This window comes from Oncorhynchus gorbuscha, linkage group LG08 (genome assembly GCF_021184085.1).
Source record: "Oncorhynchus gorbuscha isolate QuinsamMale2020 ecotype Even-year linkage group LG08, OgorEven_v1.0, whole genome shotgun sequence".
In the NCBI taxonomy this organism is placed as follows: Eukaryota; Metazoa; Chordata; class Actinopteri; order Salmoniformes; family Salmonidae; genus Oncorhynchus; species Oncorhynchus gorbuscha.
Genome location: NC_060180.1, coordinates 35,744,351 through 35,771,333, shown reverse-complemented (window position 1 = coordinate 35,771,333; position 26,983 = coordinate 35,744,351). Strand labels below are relative to the sequence as shown.

The 26,983-nt window shown below is 45.5% G+C and overlaps 3 protein-coding genes and 3 pseudogenes across 3 annotated transcripts in view; 1 reads left to right on the top strand and 5 right to left on the bottom strand.

Moving 5' to 3' along the window:
• The window catches only part of dnah9l (dynein, axonemal, heavy polypeptide 9 like), an 85,546-nt gene that overhangs the window by 43,473 nt on the left and 15,090 nt on the right, over nucleotides 1-26,983 (top strand). The window lies entirely within an intron of this gene.
• Nucleotides 1,680-3,351, bottom strand: LOC124041553 (cyclin-dependent kinase 5 activator 1-like). The gene is made up of 2 exons (XM_046359275.1): nucleotides 2,984-3,351; nucleotides 1,680-2,642 (listed from the first exon to the last, which is right to left on the bottom strand). The coding sequence occupies exons 1-2, from the start codon at nucleotides 3,050-3,052 to the stop codon at nucleotides 1,680-1,682; spliced, it is 1,032 nt and encodes a 343-aa protein (XP_046215231.1). The 5' UTR covers nucleotides 3,053-3,351.
• Nucleotides 7,581-9,249, bottom strand: LOC124041552 (annotated as a pseudogene).
• On the bottom strand, nucleotides 13,477-15,149 carry LOC124041559 (cyclin-dependent kinase 5 activator 1-like). The gene is made up of 3 exons (XM_046359278.1): nucleotides 14,782-15,149; nucleotides 14,031-14,440; nucleotides 13,477-13,993 (listed from the first exon to the last, which is right to left on the bottom strand). Exons 1-3 carry the CDS (start codon nucleotides 14,848-14,850, stop codon nucleotides 13,477-13,479), a joined length of 996 nt encoding a protein of 331 aa, XP_046215234.1. The 5' UTR covers nucleotides 14,851-15,149.
• On the bottom strand, nucleotides 19,384-21,053 carry LOC124041558 (annotated as a pseudogene).
• Nucleotides 25,297-26,966, bottom strand: LOC124041557 (annotated as a pseudogene).

Here is a 26,983-nt window from a genome sequence, read left to right as displayed (position 1 = left end):
ACTGTGCCCTGGCTTTCCTATAAATAAATAAAAACAAGAACATCTGCATAATAAATAAAAACAAGAATTTGATAATATAGACTTTGATATATAGACTTTCCCTTTTGATACTTAAGTACATTTAAAACCAGATACCTTTAGACTTTTACTCAAGTCATATTTTACTGGGTTTCTTTCACTTTTACTTGAGTCATTTTCTATTAAGTATCTTTACTTTTACTCAAGTATGACAATTGGGTTCTTTTTCCATCACTCGTAAAGTATTATCTCCACCAAGATCTCAAAATGACAAGGAAAAGATATATTTGTAAAATAATAAGGACACAACATGTGATGTTTTTAAGAAATGATTTAAAGCATTTTATTTCAAAACAGTCATACTGTTCGTTCAAATACATCGGAACCAATGGTCCTCAAACAAACCCCTGTCCCCTAGAACTGTCCCGTTCTTGCTGAGGGGGAACATTGGTGTTTACTTCACTGTCTAAAGCGCCAGGGTCGCAGCTTGTCTGTTCAACCATGATCTGAGCACTAGTCCAGTCACTCAAGGTTACCTCCTTCCCTCCAGTGGTAGGAAGTGCACATCTCCCACAGTCAGATGGGCTGGTGGGCTGCAGCCTCAGTGTGATGTGAGCACTAGTCCAGTCACTCAAGGGTGCCTCCTTCCCTCCAGTGGTAGGAAGTGCACATCTCCCACAGTCAGATGGGCTGGTGGGCTGCAGCCTCAGTGTGATGTGAGCACTAGTCCAGTCACTCAAGGGTGCCTCCTTCCTCCAGTGGTAGGAAGTACACATCTCCCACAGTCAGATGGGCTGGTGGGCTGCAGCCTCAGTGTGATGTGAGCACTAGTCCAGTCACTCAAGGGTGCCTCCTTCCCTCCAGTGGTAGGAAGTACACATCTCCCACAGTCAGATGGGCTGGTGGTCTGCAGCCTAAGTGTGATGTGAGCACTAGTCCAGTCACTCAAGGGTGCCTCCTCCCTCCAGTGGTAGGAAGTACACATCTCCCACAGTCAGAACAATTGGCTGGTGGGCTGCATCCTCAGTGTGATGTGAGCACTAGTCCAGTCACTCAAGGGTGCCTCCTTCCCTCCAGTGGTAGGAAGTACACATCTCCCACAGTCAGAACAATAGGCTGGTGGGCTGCAGCCTCAGTGTGATGTGAGCACTAGTCCAGTCACTCAAGGGTGTCTCCTTCCCTCCAGTGGTAGGAAGTACACATCTCCCATAGTCAGATGGGCTGGTGGGCTGCAGCCTCAGTGTGATGTGAGCACTAGTCCAGTCACTCAAGGGTGCCTCCTTCCCTCCAGTGGTAGGATGTACACATCTCCCACAGTCAGATGGGCTGGTGGGCTGCAGCCTCAGTGTGATGTGAGCACTAGTCCAGTCACTCAAAGGTGCCTCCAATCCTCCCGTAGTAGGAAGTGCACACATGAGACAGTAGGCTGGTATAGTAGATCGTAAGCTAAAGCCTCAGTCCTCCACACATTCATAGCTACCGATTTGTGTTCTCTTTCCAGTCAAATTTACCCTGACATTAACCCTTAAAATCTATAAATCATCTTTTCCCATCAAAGCTCACCCTCTTCCCCTCCCTTCTCCAATCCTCCTCCCTCCCATTTTGAATTGCCAGACTGTAGTTGGCACCCGCCCTCCCCTGGCCCCTATACCCTAGGTCCCTCACTGAGTGCTGTACACACCGCTGAGCAGGCGGCTCTTCTTCTCCTCCTTCTGGCTCTCGTTCTTCAGGTCAGCAAACACCTGGCAGAAGAAGTTAGGGTCTGTGTTCATCTGGAGCATCTTGACACTCATCAGCTTGGTGATGGTCATGCAGCGGATCCAGAAGGTCTGCCTGCAGGTGTCCACCAGGAAGGGTTTCAGGGGGTAGGCGATCTCGTTACCCATGTAGGAGCAGGTCGTATAGAGGCAGGTGAGCAGCACGGCATGCAGCTCGTGCAAGGTGGCCACCTCGGAGGAAACCGCCTCGCGGCACAGCATGTAGAGGAAGACCACAGCGGCCGGATTGATGCAGCTCTGGCTCTGATAGCAGTTGTCCAGCAGATAACGGTCCACCACCCGCAGCCACAGCACCGGGTTCATAGAAGACATGTCCTGGAGCCGGTAGCAGCGCCGGCACAGGAACTCACCCAGACAGCGCAGCAGCTCGCCGGTTGTAGCGTGGACCATCACCAGCCTCCTGGGAGCGTCGAGGTCCTGGACGGTCACCATCTGGGGCGTGTCGGGGGCCGTGTTTGAGTTGGATAAGGGGGCCTTCTCGACCAACGAGGCAGCGTTGTTGGAGATGGCTGGAGTGCCTTGGTCCTGGGTGGACAGCTTGTCACAGGACTGAGACTTCTCAAGGGTGAGGGTGGACAGGTTGGAGAAGGACTGAGACTTTTCCAGGTTCTCATTACTCAGATGGGCAATGTTGTTTTGGTTGGTGTTCTCATGGGCCTGATCCTTCTTGGAGCTCTTCTTCTTCACAATCCACCTCCATGGTGAGTAGCGCTTCAGAGTCTTGTCTTTTGCGCTCTTACCGGTCTGGACTTCCATCAAGTGGCCCACAGTGTCCGGCCCATCTTTGAAGAGGACTGCCTTCTTGCGGAGCGAGATAGACATTACGGTTCCCATGGTCAATAGTGCCTGTGGAAAACAAAATGCTTCAATGTTAGCAAAATGAAATGCATGGCATCAGTTCAGTTGGCCTAGCTAGCTCAGCTCTGGCTATCTCTGAAATGGCAACCTATTCCCTATAAAGTGCACTGCTTTTGACCATGGCCCAAAGGGGTCTGGTCAAAAGCAGTGCTTTAAATAGGAAACCGGGTACCATTTGGGACAGATTCTAAATCACAGTATTAAGCATAGACATTAGTGCTCTGTGTTCATAAACATGAGCAATATAACATTCCAAAGCGAAACAAAAATATTACTCACTGATTTCAAGTTGATATGTGAAAAAGTTATAAAGATATTTCTATATTTACTTTGTTAATTGAAAGGTAAAGACGGGTTGTCCAGTGCTTTGAGTTCAAGGCTGTTATGGTTGTGAACATCAGAATTGTCCAAGGTTCTGAAATCGAGTTTCCACGTCGTAATAAAGAAGTAGGTCATAGAGGCGATTTTGTGAAAGATTATACGTTTGATGTGGGCTAAAATAAATAAATAAACAAATAAATAAAGTCTGATGTTCCCCGTGATAGATTTTGCCTCATATTTGATACAGCCTAGCTCAATAAATTGAAAACGAAATAACCTCTGAGTGTCTGTTACGTCACGGCGTTACATTTCTGTCCTCAGTGGCTGAATAACATGTATCTGGCGAGTGTTTTGCATGGATCTCAATGGTCTGTCAAATTTTATTGGCAGCTCTGTCAGGCTACCGCTTATCTCGTTCACCAGCAGACTTTTCTTCCCCCTAAATTGTGCTTTAATAAATTCCTTTAGCAATCTACTCCAATAATGCGCTTTTAGCCTGGGGACGATTATGTGCGCGCCTATTATCGCTATTTGAAGTGGGAGCATACAGGCCGACTTCGATGTCAGGACTGACTGGAGAGCAAGCTTAAAATGCGCTAAAAGTAGGCTAAATTGCATTTTCATGTAAAACGCAACATAAGAACCAGCAGTAGCTGAAATAAAAAATGATACAACTTAATTCAAACGTTTTTTTAAAGAATTTTAAAAATCATACAACAGTTGATCCAATACTAGACTAAGCTCGGTTTGAATATTCAAATACAGTGGGGCAAAAAAGTATTTAGTCAGCCACCAATTTTGCAACTTCTCCCACTTAAAAACATGAGAGAGGCCTGTAATTTTCATCATAGGTAGACTTCAATTATGACAGACAAAATGAGAAACAAAATCCAGATAATCTCATTGTAGGATTTTTTTATGAATTTATTTGCAAATTATGGTGGAAAATAAGTATTTGGTCACCTACAAACAAGCAACATTTCTGGCTCTCACAGACCTGTAACTTCTTCTTTAAGAGGCTCCTCTGTCCTCCACTCGTTACCTGTATTAATGGCACCTGTTTGAACTTGTTATCAGTATAAAAGACACCTGTCCACAACCTCAAACAGTTACACTCCAAACTCCACTATGGCCAAGAACAAAGAGCTATCAAAGGACACCAGAAACAAAATTGTAGACCTGCACCAGGCTGGGAAGACTGAATCTGCATTAGGTAAGCAGCTTGGTTTGAAGAAATCAACTGTGGGAGCAATTATTAGGAAATGTAAGACATACAAGACCACTGATAATCTCCTTCGATCTGGGGCTCCACGCAAAATCTCACCCCGTGGGGTCAAAATGATCACAAGAACGGTGAGCAAAAATCCCAGAACCACACGGGGGGACCTAGTGAATGACCTGCAGAGAGCTGGGACCAAAGTAACAAAGCCTACCATCAGTAACACACTACGCCGCCAGGGACTCAAATCCTGCAGTGCCAGACGTGTCCCCCTGCTTAAGCCAGTACATGTCCAGGCCCGTCTGAAGTTTGCTAGAGAGCATTTGGATGATCCAGAAGAAGATTGGGAGAATGTCATATGGTCAGATGAAACCAAAATATAACTTTTTGGTAAAAACTCAACTCGTCGTGTTTGGAGGACAAAGAATGCTGAGTTGCATCCAAAGAACATCATATCTAACGTGAAGCATGGGGTTGGAAACATCATGTTTGGGGATGTTTTTTGCAAAGGGAACAGGACGACTGATCGTGTAAAGGAAAGAATGAATGGGGCCATGTATCGTGAGATTTTCATTGAAAACCTCCTTCCGTCAGCAAGGGCATTGAAGATGAAACGTGGCTGGGTCTTTCAGCATGACAATGATCCCAAACACACCGCCGGGCAATGAAGGAGTGGCTTCGTAAGAAGCATTTCAAGGTCCTGGAGTGGCCTAGCCAGTCTCCAGATCTCAACCCCATATAAAATCTTTGAAGGGAGTTGATGGTCCGTGTTGCCCAGCAACAGCCCCAAAACATCACTGCTCTAGAGGAGATCTGCATGGAGGAATGGGCCAAAATACCAGCAACAGTGTGTGGAAACCTTGTGAAGACTTACAGAAATTGTTTGACCTCTGTCATTGCCAACAAAGGGTATATAACAAAGTATTGAGATAAACGTTTTTATTGACCAAATGCTTATTTTCCACCATAATTTGCAAATAAATTCATAAAAATCCTACAATGTGATTTTCTTTTCTCATTTTGTCTGTCATAGTTGAAGTGTACCAATGATGAAAATTACAGGCCTCTCTCATCTTTCAAAGTGGGAGAACTTGCACAATTGGTGGCTGACTAATTACTTTTTTGCCCCACTGTACCTCCCCATCCCTAATTGCTGTCCCAATATGTTATCAATATCTCACAAACTAAAATCTCTCTCCCTGTGTGTGTCTCTCAGTAGAGAGCAGGCATTTAAACCATCCTGTTATTAACTTTATTTTACTAGGCAAGTCAGTTAAGAACAAATTCTTATTTTCAATGACAGCCTAGGAACAGTGGGTTAACTGCCTGTTCAGGGGCAGAACGACAGATGTGTACCTTGTCAGCTCAGGATTCGAACATTCTACCTTGCGGTTACTATTACAACGCTCTAACCGCTAGGCTACCCTGCCGCCCCTGATTTCTGGCTAACACTAAGACAACTGATTTTGTAGTGTAAATATCACTGTAAATCTGCATGAACATGACACACACACTGAAAAGCTCTTGTTTCCATGGTTACTGGTACTTTACTTGAGAATGTATATATTTTTTAACTTTTACTTCTACTTGACAACATTCAGAAAGAAAAGATGTGCTCCTTACATTTCCAATGCTCAGGCAGGACAGCAAAACAGTCAAATTCATATACTTATTAAGATAACTCATCCCTACTGCCTCTGATCTGGTTTGTAAAATATTGTTAGACTGTGCCCCTGGCTTTCCATAAATAAATAAAAACAAGAACATCTGCATAATATAAGGAATTTGATATATAGACTTTGCTTTCCCTTTTGATACTTAAGTACATTTAAAACCAGATACCTTTAGACTTTTACTCAAGTCATATTTTACTGGGTTTCTTTCACTTTTACTTGAGTCATTTTCTATTAAGTATCTTTACTTTTACTCAAGTATGACAATTGGGTTCTTTTTCCATCACTCGTAAAGTATTATCTCCACCAAGATCTCAAAATGACAAGGAAAAGATATATTTGTAAAATAATAAGGACACAACATGTGATGTTTTTAAGAAATGATTTAAAGCATTTTATTTCAAAACAGTCATACTGTTCGTTCAAATACATCGGAACCAATGGTCCTCAAACAAACCCCTGTCCCCTAGAACTGTCCCGTTCTTGCTGAGGGGAACATTGGTGTTTACTTCACTGTCTAAAGCGCCAGGGTCGCAGCTTGTCTGTTCAACCATGATCTGAGCACTAGTCCAGTCACTCAAGGTTGCCTCCTTCCCTCCAGTGGTAGGAAGTGCACATCTCCCACAGTCAGATGGGCTGGTGGGCTGCAGCCTCAGTGTGATGTGAGCACTAGTCCAGTCACTCAAGGGTGCCTCCTTCCCTCCAGTGGTAGGAAGTGCACATCTCCCACAGTCAGATGGGCTGGTGGGCTGCAGCCTCAGTGTGATGTGAGCACTAGTCCAGTCACTCAAGGGTGCCTCCTTCTCTCCAGTGGTAGGAAGTACACATCTCCCACAGTCAGATGGGCTGGTGGGCTGCAGCCTCAGTGTGATGTGAGCACTAGTCCAGTCACTCAAGGGTGCCTCCTTCCCTCCAGTGGTAGGAAGTACACATCTCCCACAGTCAGATGGGCTGGTGGTCTGCAGCCTAAGTGTGATGTGAGCACTAGTCCAGTCACTCAAGGGTGCCTCCTCCCTCCAGTGGTAGGAAGTACACATCTCCCACAGTCAGAACAATAGGCTGGTGGGCTGCAGCCTCAGTGTGATGTGAGCACTAGTCCAGTCACTCAAGGGTGCCTCCTTCCCTCCAGTGGTAGGAAGTACACATCTCCCACAGTCAGAACAATAGGCTGGTGGGCTGCAGCCTCAGTGTGATGTGAGCACTAGTCCAGTCACTCAAGGGTGTCTCCTTCCCTCCAGTGGTAGGAAGTACACATCTCCCATAGTCAGATGGGCTGGTGGGCTGCAGCCTCAGTGTGATGTGAGCACTAGTCCAGTCACTCAAGGGTGCCTCCTTCCCTCCAGTGGTAGGATGTACACATCTCCCACAGTCAGATGGGCTGGTGGGCTGCAGCCTCAGTGTGATGTGAGCACTAGTCCAGTCACTCAAAGGTGCCTCCAATCCTCCCGTAGTAGGAAGTGCACACATGAGACAGTAGGCTGGTATAGTAGATCGTAAGCTAAAGCCTCAGTCCTCCACACATTCATAGCTACCGATTTGTGTTCTCTTTCCAGTCAAATTTACCCTGACATTAACCCTTAAAATCTATAAATCATCTTTTCCCATCAAAGCTCACCCTCTTCCCCCTCCCTTCTCCAATCCTCCTCCCTCCCATTTTGAATTGCCAGACTGTAGTTGGCACCCGCCCTCCCTGGCCCCTATACCCTAGGTCCCTCACTGAGTGCTGTACACACCGCTGAGCAGGCGGCTCTTCTTCTCCTCCTTCTGGCTCTCGTTCTTCAGGTCAGCAAACACCTGGCAGAAGAAGTTAGGGTCTGTGTTCATCTGGAGCATCTTGACACTCATCAGCTTGGTGATGGTCATGCAGCGGATCCAGAAGGTCTGCCTGCAGGTGTCCACCAGGAAGGGTTTCAGGGGTAGGCGATCTCGTTACCCATGTAGGAGCAGGTCGTATAGAGGCAGGTGAGCAGCACGGCATGCAGCTCGTGCAAGGTGGCCACCTCGGAGGAAACCGCCTCGCGGCACAGCATGTAGAGGAAGACCACAGCGGCCGGATTGATGCAGCTCTGGCTCTGATAGCAGTTGTCCAGCAGATAACGGTCCACCACCCGCAGCCACAGCACCGGGTCCATAGAAGACATGTCCTGGAGCCGGTAGCAGCGCCGGCACAGGAACTCACCCAGACAGCGCAGCAGCTCGCCGGTTGTAGCGTGGACCATCACCAGCCTCCTGGGAGCGTCGAGGTCCTGGACGGTCACCATCTGGGGGCGTGTCGGGGCCGTGTTTGAGTTGGATAAGGGGCCTTCTCGACCAACGAGGCAGCGTTGTTGGAGATGGCTGGAGTGCCTTGGTCCTGGGTGGACAGCTTGTCACAGGACTGAGACTTCTCAAGGGTGAGGGTGGACAGGTTGGAGAAGGACTGAGACTTTTCCAGGTTCTCATTACTCAGATGGGCAATGTTGTTTTGGTTGGTGTTCTCATGGGCCTGATCCTTCTTGGAGCTCTTCTTCTTCACAATCCACCTCCATGGTGAGTAGCGCTTCAGAGTCTTGTCTTTTGCGCTCTTACCGGTCTGGACTTCCATCAAGTGGCCCACAGTGTCCGGCCCATCTTTGAAGAGGACTGCCTTCTTGCGGAGCGAGATAGACATTACGGTTCCCATGGTCAATAGTGCCTGTGGAAAACAAAATGCTTCAATGTTAGCAAAATGAAATGCATGGCATCAGTTCAGTTGGCCTAGCTAGCTCAGCTCTGGCTATCTCTGAAATGGCAACCTATTCCCTATAAAGTGCACTGCTTTTGACCATGGCCCAAAGGGGTCTGGTCAAAAGCAGTGCTTTAAATAGGAAACCGGGTACCATTTGGGACAGATTCTAAATCACAGTATTAAGCATAGACATTAGTGCTCTGTGTTCATAAACATGAGCAATATAACATTCCAAAGCGAAACAAAAATATTACTCACTGATTTCAAGTTGATATGTGAACAGTTATAAAGATATTTCTATATTTACTTTGTTAATTGAAAGGTAAAGACGGGTTGTCCAGTGCTTTGAGTTCAAGGCTGTTATGGTTGTGAACATCAGAATTGTCCAAGGTTCTGAAATCGAGTTTCCACGTCGTAATAAAGAAGTAGGTCATAGAGGCGATTTTGTGAAAGATTATACGTTTGATGTGGGCTAAAATAAATAAATAAACAAATAAATAAAGTCTGATGTTCCCCGTGATAGATTTTGCCTCATATTTGATACAGCCTAGCTCAATAAATTGAAAACGAAATAACCTCTGAGTGTCTGTTACGTCACGGCGTTACATTTCTGTCCTCAGTGGCTGAATAACATGTATCTGGCGAGTGTTTTGCATGGATCTCAATGGTCTGTCAAATTTTATTGGCAGCTCTGTCAGGCTACCGCTTATCTCGTTCACCAGCAGACTTTTCTTCCCCTAAATTGTGCTTTAATAAATTCCCTTTAGCAATCTACTCCAATAATGCGCTTTTAGCCTGGGGACGATTATGTGCGCGCCTATTATCGCTATTTGAAGTGGGGAGCATACAGGCCGACTTCGATGTCAGGACTGACTGGAGAGCAAGCTTAAAATGCGCTAAAAAGTAGGCTAAATTGCATTTTCATGTAAAACGCAACATAAGAACCAGCAGTAGCTGAAATAAAAAATGATACAACTTAATTCAAACGTTTTTTAAAGAATTTTAAAAATCATACAACAGTTGATCCAATACTAGACTAAGCTCGGTTTGAATATTCAAGTACAGTGGGGCAAAAAGTATTTAGTCAGCCACCAATTTTGCAACTTCTCCCACTTAAAAACATGAGAGAGGCCTATAATTTTCATCATAGGTAGACTTCAATTATGACAGACAAAATGAGAAACAAAATCCAGATAATCTCATTGTAGGATTTTTTTATGAATTTATTTGCAAATTATGGTGGAAAATAAGTATTTGGTCACCTACAAACAAGCAACATTTCTGGCTCTCACAGACCTGTAACTTCTTCTTTAAGAGGCTCCTCTGTCCTCCACTCGTTACCTGTATTAATGGCACCTGTTTGAACTTGTTATCAGTATAAAAGACACCTGTCCACAACCTCAAACAGTTACACTCCAAACTCCACTATGGCCAACAACAAAGAGCTATCAAAGGACACCAGAAACAAAATTGTAGACCTGCACCAGGCTGGGAAGACTGAATCTGCATTAGGTAAGCAGCTTGGTTTGAAGAAATCAACTGTGGGAGCAATTATTAGGAAATGTAAGACATACAAGACCACTGATAATCTCCTTCGATCTGGGGCTCCACGCAAATCTCACCCCGTGGGGTCAAAATGATCACAAGAACGGTGAGCAAAATCCCAGAACCACACGGGGGACCTAGTGAATGACCTGCAGAGAGCTGGGACCAAAGTAACAAAGCCTACCATCAGTAACACACTACGCCGCCAGGGACTCAAATCCTGCAGTGCCAGACGTGTCCCCCTGCTTAAGCCAGTACATGTCCAGGCCCGTCTGAAGTTTGCTAGAGAGCATTTGGATGATCCAGAAGAAGATTGGGAGAATGTCATATGGTCAGATGAAACCAAAATATAACTTTTTGGTAAAAACTCAACTCGTCGTGTTTGGAGGACAAAGAATGCTGAGTTGCATCCAAAGAACATCATACCTAACGTGAAGCATGGGGTTGGAAACATCATGTTTGGGGATGTTTTTTGCAAAGGGAACAGGACGACTGATCGTGTAAAGGAAAGAATGAATGGGGCCATGTATCGTGAGATTTTGATTGAAAACCTCCTTCCGTCAGCAAGGGCATTGAAGATGAAACATGGCTGGGTCTTTCAGCATGACAATGATCCCAAACACACCGCCGGGCAACGAAGGAGTGGCTTCGTAAGAAGCATTTCAAGGTCCTGGAGTGGCCTAGCCAGTCTCCAGATCTCAACCCCATATAAAATCTTTGAAGGGAGTTGATGGTCCGTGTTGCCCAGCAACAGCCCCAAAACATCACTGCTCTAGAGGAGATCTGCATGGAGGAATGGGCCAAAATACCAGCAACAGTGTGTGGAAACCTTGTGAAGACTTACAGAAATTGTTTGACCTCTGTCATTGCCAACAAAGGGTATATAACAAAGTATTGAGATAAACGTTTTTATTGACCAAATGCTTATTTTCCACCATAATTTGCAAATAAATTCATAAAAAATCCTACAATGTGATTTTCTTTTCTCATTTTGTCTGTCATAGTTGAAGTGTACCAATGATGAAAATTACAGGCCTCTCTCATCTTTCAAAGTGGGAGAACTTGCACAATTGGTGGCTGACTAATTACTTTTTTGCCCCACTGTACCTCCCCATCCCTAATTGCTGTCCCAATATGTTATCAATATCTCACAAACTAAAATCTCTCTCCCTGTGTGTGTCTCTCAGTAGAGAGCAGGCATTTAAACCATCCTGTTATTAACTTTATTTTACTAGGCAAGTCAGTTAAGAACAAATTCTTATTTTCAATGACAGCCTAGGAACAGTGGGTTAACTGCCTGTTCAGGGGCAGAACGACAGATGTGTACCTTGTCAGCTCAGGATTCAACATTCTACCTTGCGGTTACTATTACAACGCTCTAACCGCTAGGCTACCCTGCCGCCCCTGATTTCTGGCTAACACTAAGACAACTGATTTTGTAGTGTAAATATCACTGTAAATCTGCATGAACATGACACACACACTGAAAAGCTCTTGTTTCCATGGTTACTGGTACTTTACTTGAGAATGTATATATTTTTTAACTTTTACTTCTACTTGACAACATTCAGAAAGAAAAGATGTGCTCCTTACATTTCCAATGCTCAGGCAGGACAGCAAAACAGTCAAATTCATATACTTATTAAGATAACTCATCCCTACTGCCTCTGATCTGGTTTGTAAAATATTGTTAGACTGTGCCCCTGGCTTTCCATAAATAAATAAAAACAAGAACATCTGCATAATATAAGGAATTTGATATATAGACTTTGCTTTCCCTTTTGATACTTAAGTACATTTAAAACCAGATACCTTTAGACTTTTACTCAAGTCATATTTTACTGGGTTTCTTTCACTTTTACTTGAGTCATTTTCTATTAAGTATCTTTACTTTTACTCAAGTATGACAATTGGGTTCTTTTTCCATCACTCGTAAAGTATTATCTCCACCAAGATCTCAAAATGACAAGGAAAAGATATATTTGTAAAATAATAAGGACACAACATGTGATGTTTTTAAGAAATGATTTAAAGCATTTTATTTCAAAACAGTCATACTGTTCGTTCAAATACATCGGAACCAATGGTCCTCAAACAAACCCCTGTCCCCTAGAACTGTCCCGTTCTTGCTGAGGGGAACATTGGTGTTTACTTCACTGTCTAAAGCGCCAGGGTCGCAGCTTGTCTGTTCAACCATGATCTGAGCACTAGTCCAGTCACTCAAGGTTGCCTCCTTCCCTCCAGTGGTAGGAAGTGCACATCTCCCACAGTCAGATGGGCTGGTGGGCTGCAGCCTCAGTGTGATGTGAGCACTAGTCCAGTCACTCAAGGGTGCCTCCTTCCCTCCAGTGGTAGGAAGTGCACATCTCCCACAGTCAGATGGGCTGGTGGGCTGCAGCCTCAGTGTGATGTGAGCACTAGTCCAGTCACTCAAGGGTGCCTCCTTCTCTCCAGTGGTAGGAAGTACACATCTCCCACAGTCAGATGGGCTGGTGGGCTGCAGCCTCAGTGTGATGTGAGCACTAGTCCAGTCACTCAAGGGTGCCTCCTTCCCTCCAGTGGTAGGAAGTACACATCTCCCACAGTCAGATGGGCTGGTGGTCTGCAGCCTAAGTGTGATGTGAGCACTAGTCCAGTCACTCAAGGGTGCCTCCTCCCTCCAGTGGTAGGAAGTACACATCTCCCACAGTCAGAACAATTGGCTGGTGGGCTGCATCCTCAGTGTGATGTGAGCACTAGTCCAGTCACTCAAGGGTGCCTCCTTCCCTCCAGTGGTAGGAAGTACACATCTCCCACAGTCAGAACAATAGGCTGGTGGGCTGCAGCCTCAGTGTGATGTGAGCACTAGTCCAGTCACTCAAGGGTGTCTCCTTCCCTCCAGTGGTAGGAAGTACACATCTCCCATAGTCAGATGGGCTGGTGGGCTGCAGCCTCAGTGTGATGTGAGCACTAGTCCAGTCACTCAAGGGTGCCTCCTTCCCTCCAGTGGTAGGATGTACACATCTCCCACAGTCAGATGGGCTGGTGGGCTGCAGCCTCAGTGTGATGTGAGCACTAGTCCAGTCACTCAAAGGTGCCTCCAATCCTCCCGTAGTAGGAAGTGCACACATGAGACAGTAGGCTGGTATAGTAGATCGTAAGCTAAAGCCTCAGTCCTCCACACATTCATAGCTACCGATTTGTGTTCTCTTTCCAGTCAAATTTACCCTGACATTAACCCTTAAAATCTATAAATCATATTTTCCCATCAAAGCTCACCCTCTTCCCCCTCCCTTCTCCAATCCTCCTCCCTCCCATTTTGAATTGCCAGACTGTAGTTGGCACCCGCCCTCCCCTGGCCCCTATACCCTAGGTCCCTCACTGAGTGCTGTACACACCGCTGAGCAGGCGGCTCTTCTTCTCCTCCTTCTGGCTCTCGTTCTTCAGGTCAGCAAACACCTGGCAGAAGAAGTTAGGGTCTGTGTTCATCTGGAGCATCTTGACACTCATCAGCTTGGTGATGGTCATGCAGCGGATCCAGAAGGTCTGCCTGCAGGTGTCCACCAGGAAGGGTTTCAGGGGGTAGGCGATCTCGTTACCCATGTAGGAGCAGGTCGTATAGAGGCAGGTGAGCAGCACGGCATGCAGCTCGTGCAAGGTGGCCACCTCGGAGGAAACCGCCTCGCGGCACAGCATGTAGAGGAAGACCACAGCGGCCGGATTGATGCAGCTCTGGCTCTGATAGCAGTTGTCCAGCAGATAACGGTCCACCACCCGCAGCCACAGCACCGGGTTCATAGAAGACATGTCCTGGAGCCGGTAGCAGCGCCGGCACAGGAACTCACCCAGACAGCGCAGCAGCTCGCCGGTTGTAGCGTGGACCATCACCAGCCTCCTGGGAGCGTCGAGGTCCTGGACGGTCACCATCTGGGGGCGTGTCGGGGGCCGTGTTTGAGTTGGATAAGGGGGCCTTCTCGACCAACGAGGCAGCGTTGTTGGAGATGGCTGGAGTGCCTTGGTCCTGGGTGGACAGCTTGTCACAGGACTGAGACTTCTCAAGGGTGAGGGTGGACAGGTTGGAGAAGGACTGAGACTTTTCCAGGTTCTCATTACTCAGATGGGCAATGTTGTTTTGGTTGGTGTTCTCATGGGCCTGATCCTTCTTGGAGCTCTTCTTCTTCACAATCCACCTCCATGGTGAGTAGCGCTTCAGAGTCTTGTCTTTTGCGCTCTTACCGGTCTGGACTTCCATCAAGTGGCCCACAGTGTCCGGCCCATCTTTGAAGAGGACTGCCTTCTTGCGGAGCGAGATAGACATTACGGTTCCCATGGTCAATAGTGCCTGTGGAAAACAAAATGCTTCAATGTTAGCAAAATGAAATGCATGGCATCAGTTCAGTTGGCCTAGCTAGCTCAGCTCTGGCTATCTCTGAAATGGCAACCTATTCCCTATAAAGTGCACTGCTTTTGACCATGGCCCAAAGGGGTCTGGTCAAAAGCAGTGCTTTAAATAGGAAACCGGGTACCATTTGGGACAGATTCTAAATCACAGTATTAAGCATAGACATTAGTGCTCTGTGTTCATAAACATGAGCAATATAACATTCCAAAGCGAAACAAAAATATTACTCACTGATTTCAAGTTGATATGTGAAAAAGTTATAAAGATATTTCTATATTTACTTTGTTAATTGAAAGGTAAAGACGGGTTGTCCAGTGCTTTGAGTTCAAGGCTGTTATGGTTGTGAACATCAGAATTGTCCAAGGTTCTGAAATCGAGTTTCCACGTCGTAATAAAGAAGTAGGTCATAGAGGCGATTTTGTGAAAGATTATACGTTTGATGTGGGCTAAAATAAATAAATAAACAAATAAATAAAGTCTGATGTTCCCCGTGATAGATTTTGCCTCATATTTGATACAGCCTAGCTCAATAAATTGAAAACGAAATAACCTCTGAGTGTCTGTTACGTCACGGCGTTACATTTCTGTCCTCAGTGGCTGAATAACATGTATCTGGCGAGTGTTTTGCATGGATCTCAATGGTCTGTCAAATTTTATTGGCAGCTCTGTCAGGCTACCGCTTATCTCGTTCACCAGCAGACTTTTCTTCCCCCTAAATTGTGCTTTAATAAATTCCCTTTAGCAATCTACTCCAATAATGCGCTTTTAGCCTGGGGACGATTATGTGCGCGCCTATTATCGCTATTTGAAGTGGGGAGCATACAGGCCGACTTCGATGTCAGGACTGACTGGAGAGCAAGCTTAAAATGCGCTAAAAGTAGGCTAAATTGCATTTTCATGTAAAACGCAACATAAGAACCAGCAGTAGCTGAAATAAAAAATGATACAACTTAATTCAAACGTTTTTTTTAAAGAATTTTAAAAATCATACAACAGTTGATCCAATACTAGACTAAGCTCGGTTTGAATATTCAAATACAGTGGGGCAAAAAAGTATTTAGTCAGCCACCAATTTTGCAACTTCTCCCACTTAAAAACATGAGAGAGGCCTGTAATTTTCATCATAGGTAGACTTCAATTATGACAGACAAAATGAGAAACAAAATCCAGATAATCTCATTGTAGGATTTTTTTATGAATTTATTTGCAAATTATGGTGGAAAATAAGTATTTGGTCACCTACAAACAAGCAACATTTCTGGCTCTCACAGACCTGTAACTTCTTCTTTAAGAGGCTCCTCTGTCCTCCACTCGTTACCTGTATTAATGGCACCTGTTTGAACTTGTTATCAGTATAAAAGACACCTGTCCACAACCTCAAACAGTTACACTCCAAACTCCACTATGGCCAAGAACAAAGAGCTATCAAAGGACACCAGAAACAAAATTGTAGACCGGCACCAGGCTGGGAAGACTGAATCTGCATTAGGTAAGCAGCTTGGTTTGAAGAAATCAACTGTGGGAGCAATTATTAGGAAATGTAAGACATACAAGACCACTGATAATCTCCTTCGATCTGGGGCTCCACGCAAAATCTCACCCCGTGGGGTCAAAATGATCACAAGAACGGTGAGCAAAAATCCCAGAACCACACGGGGGGACCTAGTGAATGACCTGCAGAGAGCTGGGACCAAAGTAACAAAGCCTACCATCAGTAACACACTACGCCGCCAGGGACTCAAATCCTGCAGTGCCAGACGTGTCCCCCTGCTTAAGCCAGTACATGTCCAGGCCCGTCTGAAGTTTGCTAGAGAGCATTTGGATGATCCAGAAGAAGATTGGGAGAATGTCATATGGTCAGATGAAACCAAAATATAACTTTTTGGTAAAAACTCAACTCGTCGTGTTTGGAGGACAAAGAATGCTGAGTTGCATCCAAAGAACATCATATCTAACGTGAAGCATGGGGTTGGAAACATCATGTTTGGGGATGTTTTTTTGCAAAGGGAACAGGACGACTGATCGTGTAAAGGAAAGAATGAATGGGGCCATGTATCGTGAGATTTTGATTGAAAACCTCCTTCCGTCAGCAAGGGCATTGAAGATGAAACATGGCTGGGTCTTTCAGCATGACAATGATCCCAAACACACCGCCGGGCAACGAAGGAGTGGCTTCGTAAGAAGCATTTCAAGGTCCTGGAGTGGCCTAGCCAGTCTCCAGATCTCAACCCCATATAAAATCTTTGAAGGGAGTTGATGGTCCGTGTTGCCCAGCAACAGCCCCAAAACATCACTGCTCTAGAGGAGATCTGCATGGAGGAATGGGCCAAAATACCAGCAACAGTGTGTGGAAACCTTGTGAAGACTTACAGAAATTGTTTGACCTCTGTCATTGCCAACAAAGGGTATATAACAAAGTATTGAGATAAACGTTTTTATTGACCAAATGCTTATTTTCCACCATAATTTGCAAATAAATTCATAAAAAATCCTACAATGTGATTTTCTTTTCTCATTTTGTCTGTCATAGTTGAAGTGTACCAATGATGAAAATTACAGGCCTCTCTCATCTTTCAAAGTGGGAGAACTTGCACAATTGGTGGCTGACTAATTACTTTTTGCCCCACTGTACCTCCCCATCCCTAATTGCTGTCCCAATATGTTATCAATATCTCACAAACTAAAATCTCTCTCCCTGTGTGTGTCTCTCAGTAGAGAGCAGGCATTTAAACCATCCTGTTATTAACTTTATTTTACTAGGCAAGTCAGTTAAGAACAAATTCTTATTTTCAATGACAGCCTAGGAACAGTGGGTTAACTGCCTGTTCAGGGGCAGAACGACAGATGTGTACCTTGTCAGCTCAGGATTCGAACATTCTACCTTGCGGTTACTATTACAACGCTCTAACCGCTAGGCTACCCTGCCGCCCCTGATTTCTGGCTAACACTAAGACAACTGATTTTGTAGTGTAAATATCACTGTAAATCTGCATGAACATGACACACACACTGAAAAGCTCTTGTTTCCATGGTTACTGGTACTTTACTTGAGAATGTATATATTTTTTAACTTTTACTTCTACTTGACAACATTCAGAAAGAAAAGATGTGCTCCTTACATTTCCAATGCTCAGGCAGGACAGCAAAACAGTCAAATTCATATACTTATTAAGATAACTCATCCCTACTGCCTCTGATCTGGTTTGTAAAATATTGTTAGACTGTGCCCTGGCTTTCCATAAATAAATAAAAACAAGAACATCTGCATAATATAAGGAATTTGATATATAGACTTTGCTTTCCCTTTTGATACTTAAGTACATTTAAAACCAGATACCTTTAGACTTTTACTCAAGTCATATTTTACTGGGTTTCTTTCACTTTTACTTGAGTCATTTTCTATTAAGTATCTTTACTTTTACTCAAGTATGACAATTGGGTTCTTTTTCCATCACTCGTAAAGTATTATCTCCACCAAGATCTCAAAATGACAAGGAAAAGATATATTTGTAAAATAATAAGGACACAACATGTGATGTTTTTAAGAAATGATTTAAAGCATTTTATTTCAAAACAGTCATACTGTTCGTTCAAATACATCGGAACCAATGGTCCTCAAACAAACCCCTGTCCCCTAGAACTGTCCCGTTCTTGCTGAGGGGGAACATTGGTGTTTACTTCACTGTCTAAAGCGCCAGGGTCGCAGCTTGTCTGTTCAACCATGATCTGAGCACTAGTCCAGTCACTCAAGGTTGCCTCCTTCCCTCCAGTGGTAGGAAGTGCACATCTCCCACAGTCAGATGGGCTGGTGGGCTGCAGCCTCAGTGTGATGTGAGCACTAGTCCAGTCACTCAAGGGTGCCTCCTTCCCTCCAGTGGTAGGAAGTGCACATCTCCCACAGTCAGATGGGCTGGTGGGCTGCAGCCTCAGTGTGATGTGAGCACTAGTCCAGTCACTCAAGGGTGCCTCCTTCTCTCCAGTGGTAGGAAGTACACATCTCCCACAGTCAGATGGGCTGGTGGGCTGCAGCCTCAGTGTGATGTGAGCACTAGTCCAGTCACTCAAGGGTGCCTCCTTCCCTCCAGTGGTAGGAAGTACACATCTCCCACAGTCAGATGGGCTGGTGGTCTGCAGCCTAAGTGTGATGTGAGCACTAGTCCAGTCACTCAAGGGTGCCTCCTCCCTCCAGTGGTAGGAAGTACACATCTCCCACAGTCAGAACAATTGGCTGGTGGGCTGCATCCTCAGTGTGATGTGAGCACTAGTCCAGTCACTCAAGGGTGCCTCCTTCCCTCCAGTGGTAGGAAGTACACATCTCCCACAGTCAGAACAATAGGCTGGTGGGCTGCAGCCTCAGTGTGATGTGAGCACTAGTCCAGTCACTCAAGGGTGTCTCCTTCCCTCCAGTGGTAGGAAGTACACATCTCCCATAGTCAGATGGGCTGGTGGGCTGCAGCCTCAGTGTGATGTGAGCACTAGTCCAGTCACTCAAGGGTGCCTCCTTCCCTCCAGTGGTAGGATGTACACATCTCCCACAGTCAGATGGGCTGGTGGGCTGCAGCCTCAGTGTGATGTGAGCACTAGTCCAGTCACTCAAAGGTGCCTCCAATCCTCCCGTAGTAGGAAGTGCACACATGAGACAGTAGGCTGGTATAGTAGATCGTAAGCTAAAGCCTCAGTCCTCCACACATTCATAGCTACCGATTTGTGTTCTCTTTCCAGTCAAATTTACCCTGACATTAACCCTTAAAATCTATAAATCATCTTTTCCCATCAAAGCTCACCCTCTTCCCCCTCCCTTCTCCAATCCTCCTCCCTCCCATTTTGAATTGCCAGACTGTAGTTGGCACCCGCCCTCCCCTGGCCCCTATACCCTAGGTCCCTCACTGAGTGCTGTACACACCGCTGAGCAGGCGGCTCTTCTTCTCCTCCTTCTGGCTCTCGTTCTTCAGGTCAGCAAACACCTGGCAGAAGAAGTTAGGGTCTGTGTTCATCTGGAGCATCTTGACACTCATCAGCTTGGTGATGGTCATGCAGCGGATCCAGAAGGTCTGCCTGCAGGTGTCCACCAGGAAGGGTTTCAGGGGTAGGCGATCTCGTTACCCATGTAGGAGCAGGTCGTATAGAGGCAGGTGAGCAGCACGGCATGCAGCTCGTGCAAGGTGGCCACCTCGGAGGAAACCGCCTCGCGGCACAGCATGTAGAGGAAGACCACAGCGGCCGGATTGATGCAGCTCTGGCTCTGATAGCAGTTGTCCAGCAGATAACGGTCCACCACCCGCAGCCACAGCACCGGGTTCATAGAAGACATGTCCTGGAGCCGGTAGCAGCGCCGGCACAGGAACTCACCCAGACAGCGCAGCAGCTCGCCGGTTGTAGCGTGGACCATCACCAGCCTCCTGGGAGCGTCGAGGTCCTGGACGGTCACCATCTGGGGCGTGTCGGGGCCGTGTTTGAGTTGGATAAGGGGGCCTTCTCGACCAACGAGGCAGCGTTGTTGGAGATGGCTGGAGTGCCTTGGTCCTGGGTGGACAGCTTGTCACAGGACTGAGACTTCTCAAGGGTGAGGGTGGACAGGTTGGAGAAGGACTGAGACTTTTCCAGGTTCTCATTACTCAGATGGGCAATGTTGTTTTGGTTGGTGTTCTCATGGGCCTGATCCTTCTTGGAGCTCTTCTTCTTCACAATCCACCTCCATGGTGAGTAGCGCTTCAGAGTCTTGTCTTTTGCGCTCTTACCGGTCTGGACTTCCATCAAGTGGCCCACAGTGTCCGGCCCATCTTTGAAGAGGACTGCCTTCTTGCGGAGCGAGATAGACATTACGGTTCCCATGGTCAATAGTGCCTGTGGAAAACAAAATGCTTCAATGTTAGCAAAATGAAATGCATGGCATCAGTTCAGTTGGCCTAGCTAGCTCAGCTCTGGCTATCTCTGAAATGGCAACCTATTCCCTATAAAGTGCACTGCTTTTGACCATGGCCCAAAGGGGTCTGGTCAAAAGCAGTGCTTTAAATAGGAAACCGGGTACCATTTGGGACAGATTCTAAATCACAGTATTAAGCATAGACATTAGTGCTCTGTGTTCATAAACATGAGCAATATAACATTCCAAAGCGAAACAAAAATATTACTCACTGATTTCAAGTTGATATGTGAAAAAGTTATAAAGATATTTCTATATTTACTTTGTTAATTGAAAGGTAAAGACGGGTTGTCCAGTGCTTTGAGTTCAAGGCTGTTATGGTTGTGAACATCAGAATTGTCCAAGGTTCTGAAATCGAGTTTCCACGTCGTAATAAAGAAGTAGGTCATAGAGGCGATTTTGTGAAAGATTATACGTTTGATGTGGGCTAAAATAAATAAATAAACAAATAAATAAAGTCTGATGTTCCCCGTGATAGATTTTGCCTCATATTTGATACAGCCTAGCTCAATAAATTGAAAACGAAATAACCTCTGAGTGTCTGTTACGTCACGGCGTTACATTTCTGTCCTCAGTGGCTGAATAACATGTATCTGGCGAGTGTTTTGCATGGATCTCAATGGTCTGTCAAATTTTATTGGCAGCTCTGTCAGGCTACCGCTTATCTCGTTCACCAGCAGACTTTTCTTCCCCCTAAATTGTGCTTTAATAAATTCCCTTTAGCAATCTACTCCAATAATGCGCTTTTAGCCTGGGGACGATTATGTGCGCGCCTATTATCGCTATTTGAAGTGGGAGCATACAGGCCGACTTCGATGTCAGGACTGACTGGAGAGCAAGCTTAAAATGCGCTAAAAGTAGGCTAAATTGCATTTTCATGTAAAACGCAACATAAGAACCAGCAGTAGCTGAAATAAAAAATTATACAACTTAATTCAAACGTTTTTTAAAATAATTTTAAAAATCATACAACAGTTGATCCAATACTAGACTAAGCTCGGTTTGAATATTCAAGTACAGTGGGGCAAAAAAGTATTTAGCCAGCCACCAATTTTGCAACTTCTCCCACTTAAAAACATGAGAGAGGCCTATAATTTTCATCATAGGTAGACTTCAATTATGACAGACAAAATGAGAAACAAAATCCAGATAATCTCATTGTAGGATTTTTTTATGAATTTATTTGCAAATTATGGTGGAAAATAAGTATTTGGTCACCTACAAACAAGCAACATTTCTGGCTCTCACAGACCTGTAACTTCTTCTTTAAGAGGCTCCTCTGTCCTCCACTCGTTACCTGTATTAATGGCACCTGTTTGAACTTGTTATCAGTATAAAAGACACCTGTCCACAACCTCAAACAGTTACACTCCAAACTCCACTATGGCCAACAACAAAGAGCTATCAAAGGACACCAGAAACAAAATTGTAGACCGGCACCAGGCTGGGAAGACTGAATCTGCATTAGGTAAGCAGCTTGGTTTGAAGAAATCAACTGTGGGAGCAATTATTAGGAAATGTAAGACATACAAGACCACTGATAATCTCCTTCGATCTGGGGCTCCACGCAAAATCTCACCCCGTGGGGTCAAAATGATCACAAGAACGGTGAGCAAAAATCCCAGAACCACACGGGGGGACCTAGTGAATGACCTGCAGAGAGCTGGGACCAAAGTAACAAAGCCTACCATCAGTAACACACTACGCCGCCAGGGACTCAAATCCTGCAGTGCCAGACGTGTCCCCCTGCTTAAGCCAGTACATGTCCAGGCCCGTCTGAAGTTTGCTAGAGAGCATTTGGATGATCCAGAAGAAGATTGGGAGAATGTCATATGGTCAGATGAAACCAAAATATAACTTTTTGGTAAAAACTCAACTCGTCGTGTTTGGAGGACAAAGAATGCTGAGTTGCATCCAAAGAACATCATACCTAACGTGAAGCATGGGGTTGGAAACATCATGTTTGGGGATGTTTTTTTGCAAAGGGACCAGGACAACTGATCGTGTAAAGGAAAGAATGAATGGGGCCATGTATCGTGAGATTTTGATTGAAAACCTCCTTCCGTCAGCAAGGGCATTGAAGATGAAACATGGCTGGGTCTTTCAGCATGACAATGATCCCAAACACACCGCCGGGCAACGAAGGAGTGGCTTCGTAAGAAGCATTTCAAGGTCCTGGAGTGGCCTAGCCAGTCTCCAGATCTCAACCCCATATAAAATCTTTGAAGGGAGTTGATGGTCCGTGTTGCCCAGCAACAGCCCCAAAACATCACTGCTCTAGAGGAGATCTGCATGGAGGAATGGGCCAAAATACCAGCAACAGTGTGTGGAAACCTTGTGAAGACTTACAGAAATTGTTTGACCTCTGTCATTGCCAACAAAGGGTATATAACAAAGTATTGAGATAAACGTTTTTATTGACCAAATGCTTATTTTCCACCATAATTTGCAAATAAATTCATAAAAAATCCTACAATGTGATTTTCTTTTCTCATTTTGTCTGTCATAGTTGAAGTGTACCAATGATGAAAATTACAGGCCTCTCTCATCTTTCAAAGTGGGAGAACTTGCACAATTGGTGGCTGACTAATTACTTTTTTGCCCCACTGTACCTCCCCATCCCTAATTGCTGTCCCAATATGTTATCAATATCTCACAAACTCAAATCTCTCTCCCTGTGTGTGTCTCTCAGTAGAGAGCAGGCATTTAAACCATCCTGTTATTAACTTTATTTTACTAGGCAAGTCAGTTAAGAACAAATTCTTATTTTCAATGACAGCCTAGGAACAGTGGGTTAACTGCCTGTTCAGGGGCAGAACGACAGATGTGTACCTTGTCAGCTCAGGATTCGAACATTCTACCTTGCGGTTACTATTACAACGCTCTAACCGCTAGGCTACCCTGCCGCCCCTGATTTCTGGCTAACACTAAGACAACTGATTTTGTAGTGTAAATATCACTGTAAATCTGCATGAACATGACACACACACTGAAAAGCTCTTGTTTCCATGGTTACTGGTACTTTACTTGAGAATGTATATATTTTTTAACTTTTACTTCTACTTGACAACATTCAGAAAGAAAAGATGTGCTCCTTACATTTCCAATGCTCAGGCAGGACAGCAAAACAGTCAAATTCATATACTTATTAAGATAACTCATCCCTACTGCCTCTGATCTGGTTTGTAAAATATTGTTAGACTGTGCCCCTGGCTTTCCATAAATAAATAAAAACAATAAAAACAAGAACATCTGCATAATATAAGGAATTTGATATATAGACTTTGCTTTCCCTTTTGATACTTAAGTACATTTAAAACCAGATACCTTTAGACTTTTACTCAAGTCATATTTTACTGGGTTTCTTTCACTTTTACTTGAGTCATTTTCTATTAAGTATCTTTACTTTTACTCAAGTATGACAATTGGGTTCTTTTTCCATCACTCGTAAAGTATTATCTCCACCAAGATCTCAAAATGACAAGGAAAAGATATATTTGTAAAATAATAAGGACACAACATGTGATGTTTTTAAGAAATGATTTAAAGCATTTTATTTCAAAACAGTCATACTGTTCGTTCAAATACATCGGAACCAATGGTCCTCAAACAAACCCCTGTCCCCTAGAACTGTCCCGTTCTTGCTGAGGGGGAACATTGGTGTTTACTTCACTGTCTAAAGCGCCAGGGTCGCAGCTTGTCTGTTCAACCATGATCTGAGCACTAGTCCAGTCACTCAAGGTTGCCTCCTTCCCTCCAGTGGTAGGAAGTGCACATCTCCCACAGTCAGATGGGCTGGTGGGCTGCAGCCTCAGTGTGATGTGAGCACTAGTCCAGTCACTCAAGGGTGCCTCCTTCCCTCCAGTGGTAGGAAGTGCACATCTCCCACAGTCAGATGGGCTGGTGGGCTGCAGCCTCAGTGTGATGTGAGCACTAGTCCAGTCACTCAAGGGTGCCTCCTTCCCTCCAGTGGTAGGAAGTACACATCTCCCACAGTCAGATGGGCTGGTGGGCTGCAGCCTCAGTGTGATGTGAGCACTAGTCCAGTCACTCAAGGGTGCCTCCTTCCCTCCAGTGGTAGGAAGTACACATCTCCCACAGTCAGATGGGCTGGTGGTCTGCAGCCTAAGTGTGATGTGAGCACTAGTCCAGTCACTCAAGGGTGCCTCCTCCCTCCAGTGGTAGGAAGTACACATCTCCCACAGTCAGAACAATAGGCTGGTGGGCTGCAGCCTCAGTGTGATGTGAGCACTAGTCCAGTCACTCAAGGGTGCCTCCTTCCCTCCAGTGGTAGGAAGTACACATCTCCCACAGTCAGAACAATAGGCTGGTGGGCTGCAGCCTCAGTGTGATGTGAGCACTAGTCCAGTCACTCAAGGGTGTCTCCTTCCCTCCAGTGGTAGGAAGTACACATCTCCCATAGTCAGATGGGCTGGTGGGCTGCAGCCTCAGTGTGATGTGAGCACTAGTCCAGTCACTCAAGGGTGCCTCCTTCCCTCCAGTGGTAGGATGTACACATCTCCCACAGTCAGATGGGCTGGTGGGCTGCAGCCTCAGTGTGATGTGAGCACTAGTCCAGTCACTCAAAGGTGCCTCCAATCCTCCCGTAGTAGGAAGTGCACACATCAGACAGTAGGCTGGTATAGTAGATCGTAGTCTAAAGCCTCAGTCCTCCACACATTCATAGCTACCGATTTGTGTTCTCTTTCCAGTCAAATTTACCCTGACATTAACCCTTAAAATCTATAAATCATCTTTTCCCATCAAAGCTCACCCTCTTCCCCCTCCCTTCTCCAATCCTCCTCCCTCCCATTTTGAATTGCCAGACTGTAGTTGGCACCCGCCCTCCCCTGGCCCCTATACCCTAGGTCCCTCACTGAGTGCTGTACACACCGCTGAGCAGGCGGCTCTTCTTCTCCTCCTTCTGGCTCTCGTTCTTCAGGTCAGCAAACACCTGGCAGAAGAAGTTAGGGTCTGTGTTCATCTGGAGCATCTTGACACTCATCAGCTTGGTGATGGTCATGCAGCGGATCCAGAAGGTCTGCCTGCAGGTGTCCACCAGGAAGGGTTTCAGGGGTAGGCGATCTCGTTACCCATGTAGGAGCAGGTCGTATAGAGGCAGGTGAGCAGCACGGCATGCAGCTCGTGCAAGGTGGCCACCTCGGAGGAAACCGCCTCGCGGCACAGCATGTAGAGGAAGACCACAGCGGCCGGATTGATGCAGCTCTGGCTCTGATAGCAGTTGTCCAGCAGATAACGGTCCACCACCCGCAGCCACAGCACCGGGTTCATAGAAGACATGTCCTGGAGCCGGTAGCAGCGCCGGCACAGGAACTCACCCAGACAGCGCAGCAGCTCGCCGGTTGTAGCGTGGACCATCACCAGCCTCCTGGGAGCGTCGAGGTCCTGGACGGTCACCATCTGGGGCGTGTCGGGGCCGTGTTTGAGTTGGATAAGGGGGCCTTCTCGACCAACGAGGCAGCGTTGTTGGAGATGGCTGGAGTGCCTTGGTCCTGGGTGGACAGCTTGTCACAGGACTGAGACTTCTCAAGGGTGAGGGTGGACAGGTTGGAGAAGGACTGAGACTTTTCCAGGTTCTCATTACTCAGATGGGCAATGTTGTTTTGGTTGGTGTTCTCATGGGCCTGATCCTTCTTGGAGCTCTTCTTCTTCACAATCCACCTCCATGGTGAGTAGCGCTTCAGAGTCTTGTCTTTTGCGCTCTTACCGGTCTGGACTTCCATCAAGTGGCCCACAGTGTCCGGCCCATCTTTGAAGAGGACTGCCTTCTTGCGGAGCGAGATAGACATTACGGTTCCCATGGTCAATAGTGCCTGTGGAAAACAAAATGCTTCAATGTTAGCAAAATGAAATGCATGGCATCAGTTCAGTTGGCCTAGCTAGCTCAGCTCTGGCTATCTCTGAAATGGCAACCTATTCCCTATAAAGTGCACTGCTTTTGACCATGGCCCAAAGGGGTCTGGTCAAAAGCAGTGCTTTAAATAGGAAACCGGGTACCATTTGGGACAGATTCTAAATCACAGTATTAAGCATAGACATTAGTGCTCTGTGTTCATAAACATGAGCAATATAACATTCCAAAGCGAAACAAAAATATTACTCACTGATTTCAAGTTGATATGTGAAAAAGTTATAAAGATATTTCTATATTTACTTTGTTAATTGAAAGGTAAAGACGGGTTGTCCAGTGCTTTGAGTTCAAGGCTGTTATGGTTGTGAACATCAGAATTGTCCAAGGTTCTGAAATCGAGTTTCCACGTCGTAATAAAGAAGTAGGTCATAGAGGCGATTTTGTGAAAGATTATACGTTTGATGTGGGCTAAAATAAATAAATAAACAAATAAATAAAGTCTGATGTTCCCCGTGATAGATTTTGCCTCATATTTGATACAGCCTAGCTCAATAAATTGAAAACGAAATAACCTCTGAGTGTCTGTTACGTCACGGCGTTACATTTCTGTCCTCAGTGGCTGAATAACATGTATCTGGCGAGTGTTTTGCATGGATCTCAATGGTCTGTCAAATTTTATTGGCAGCTC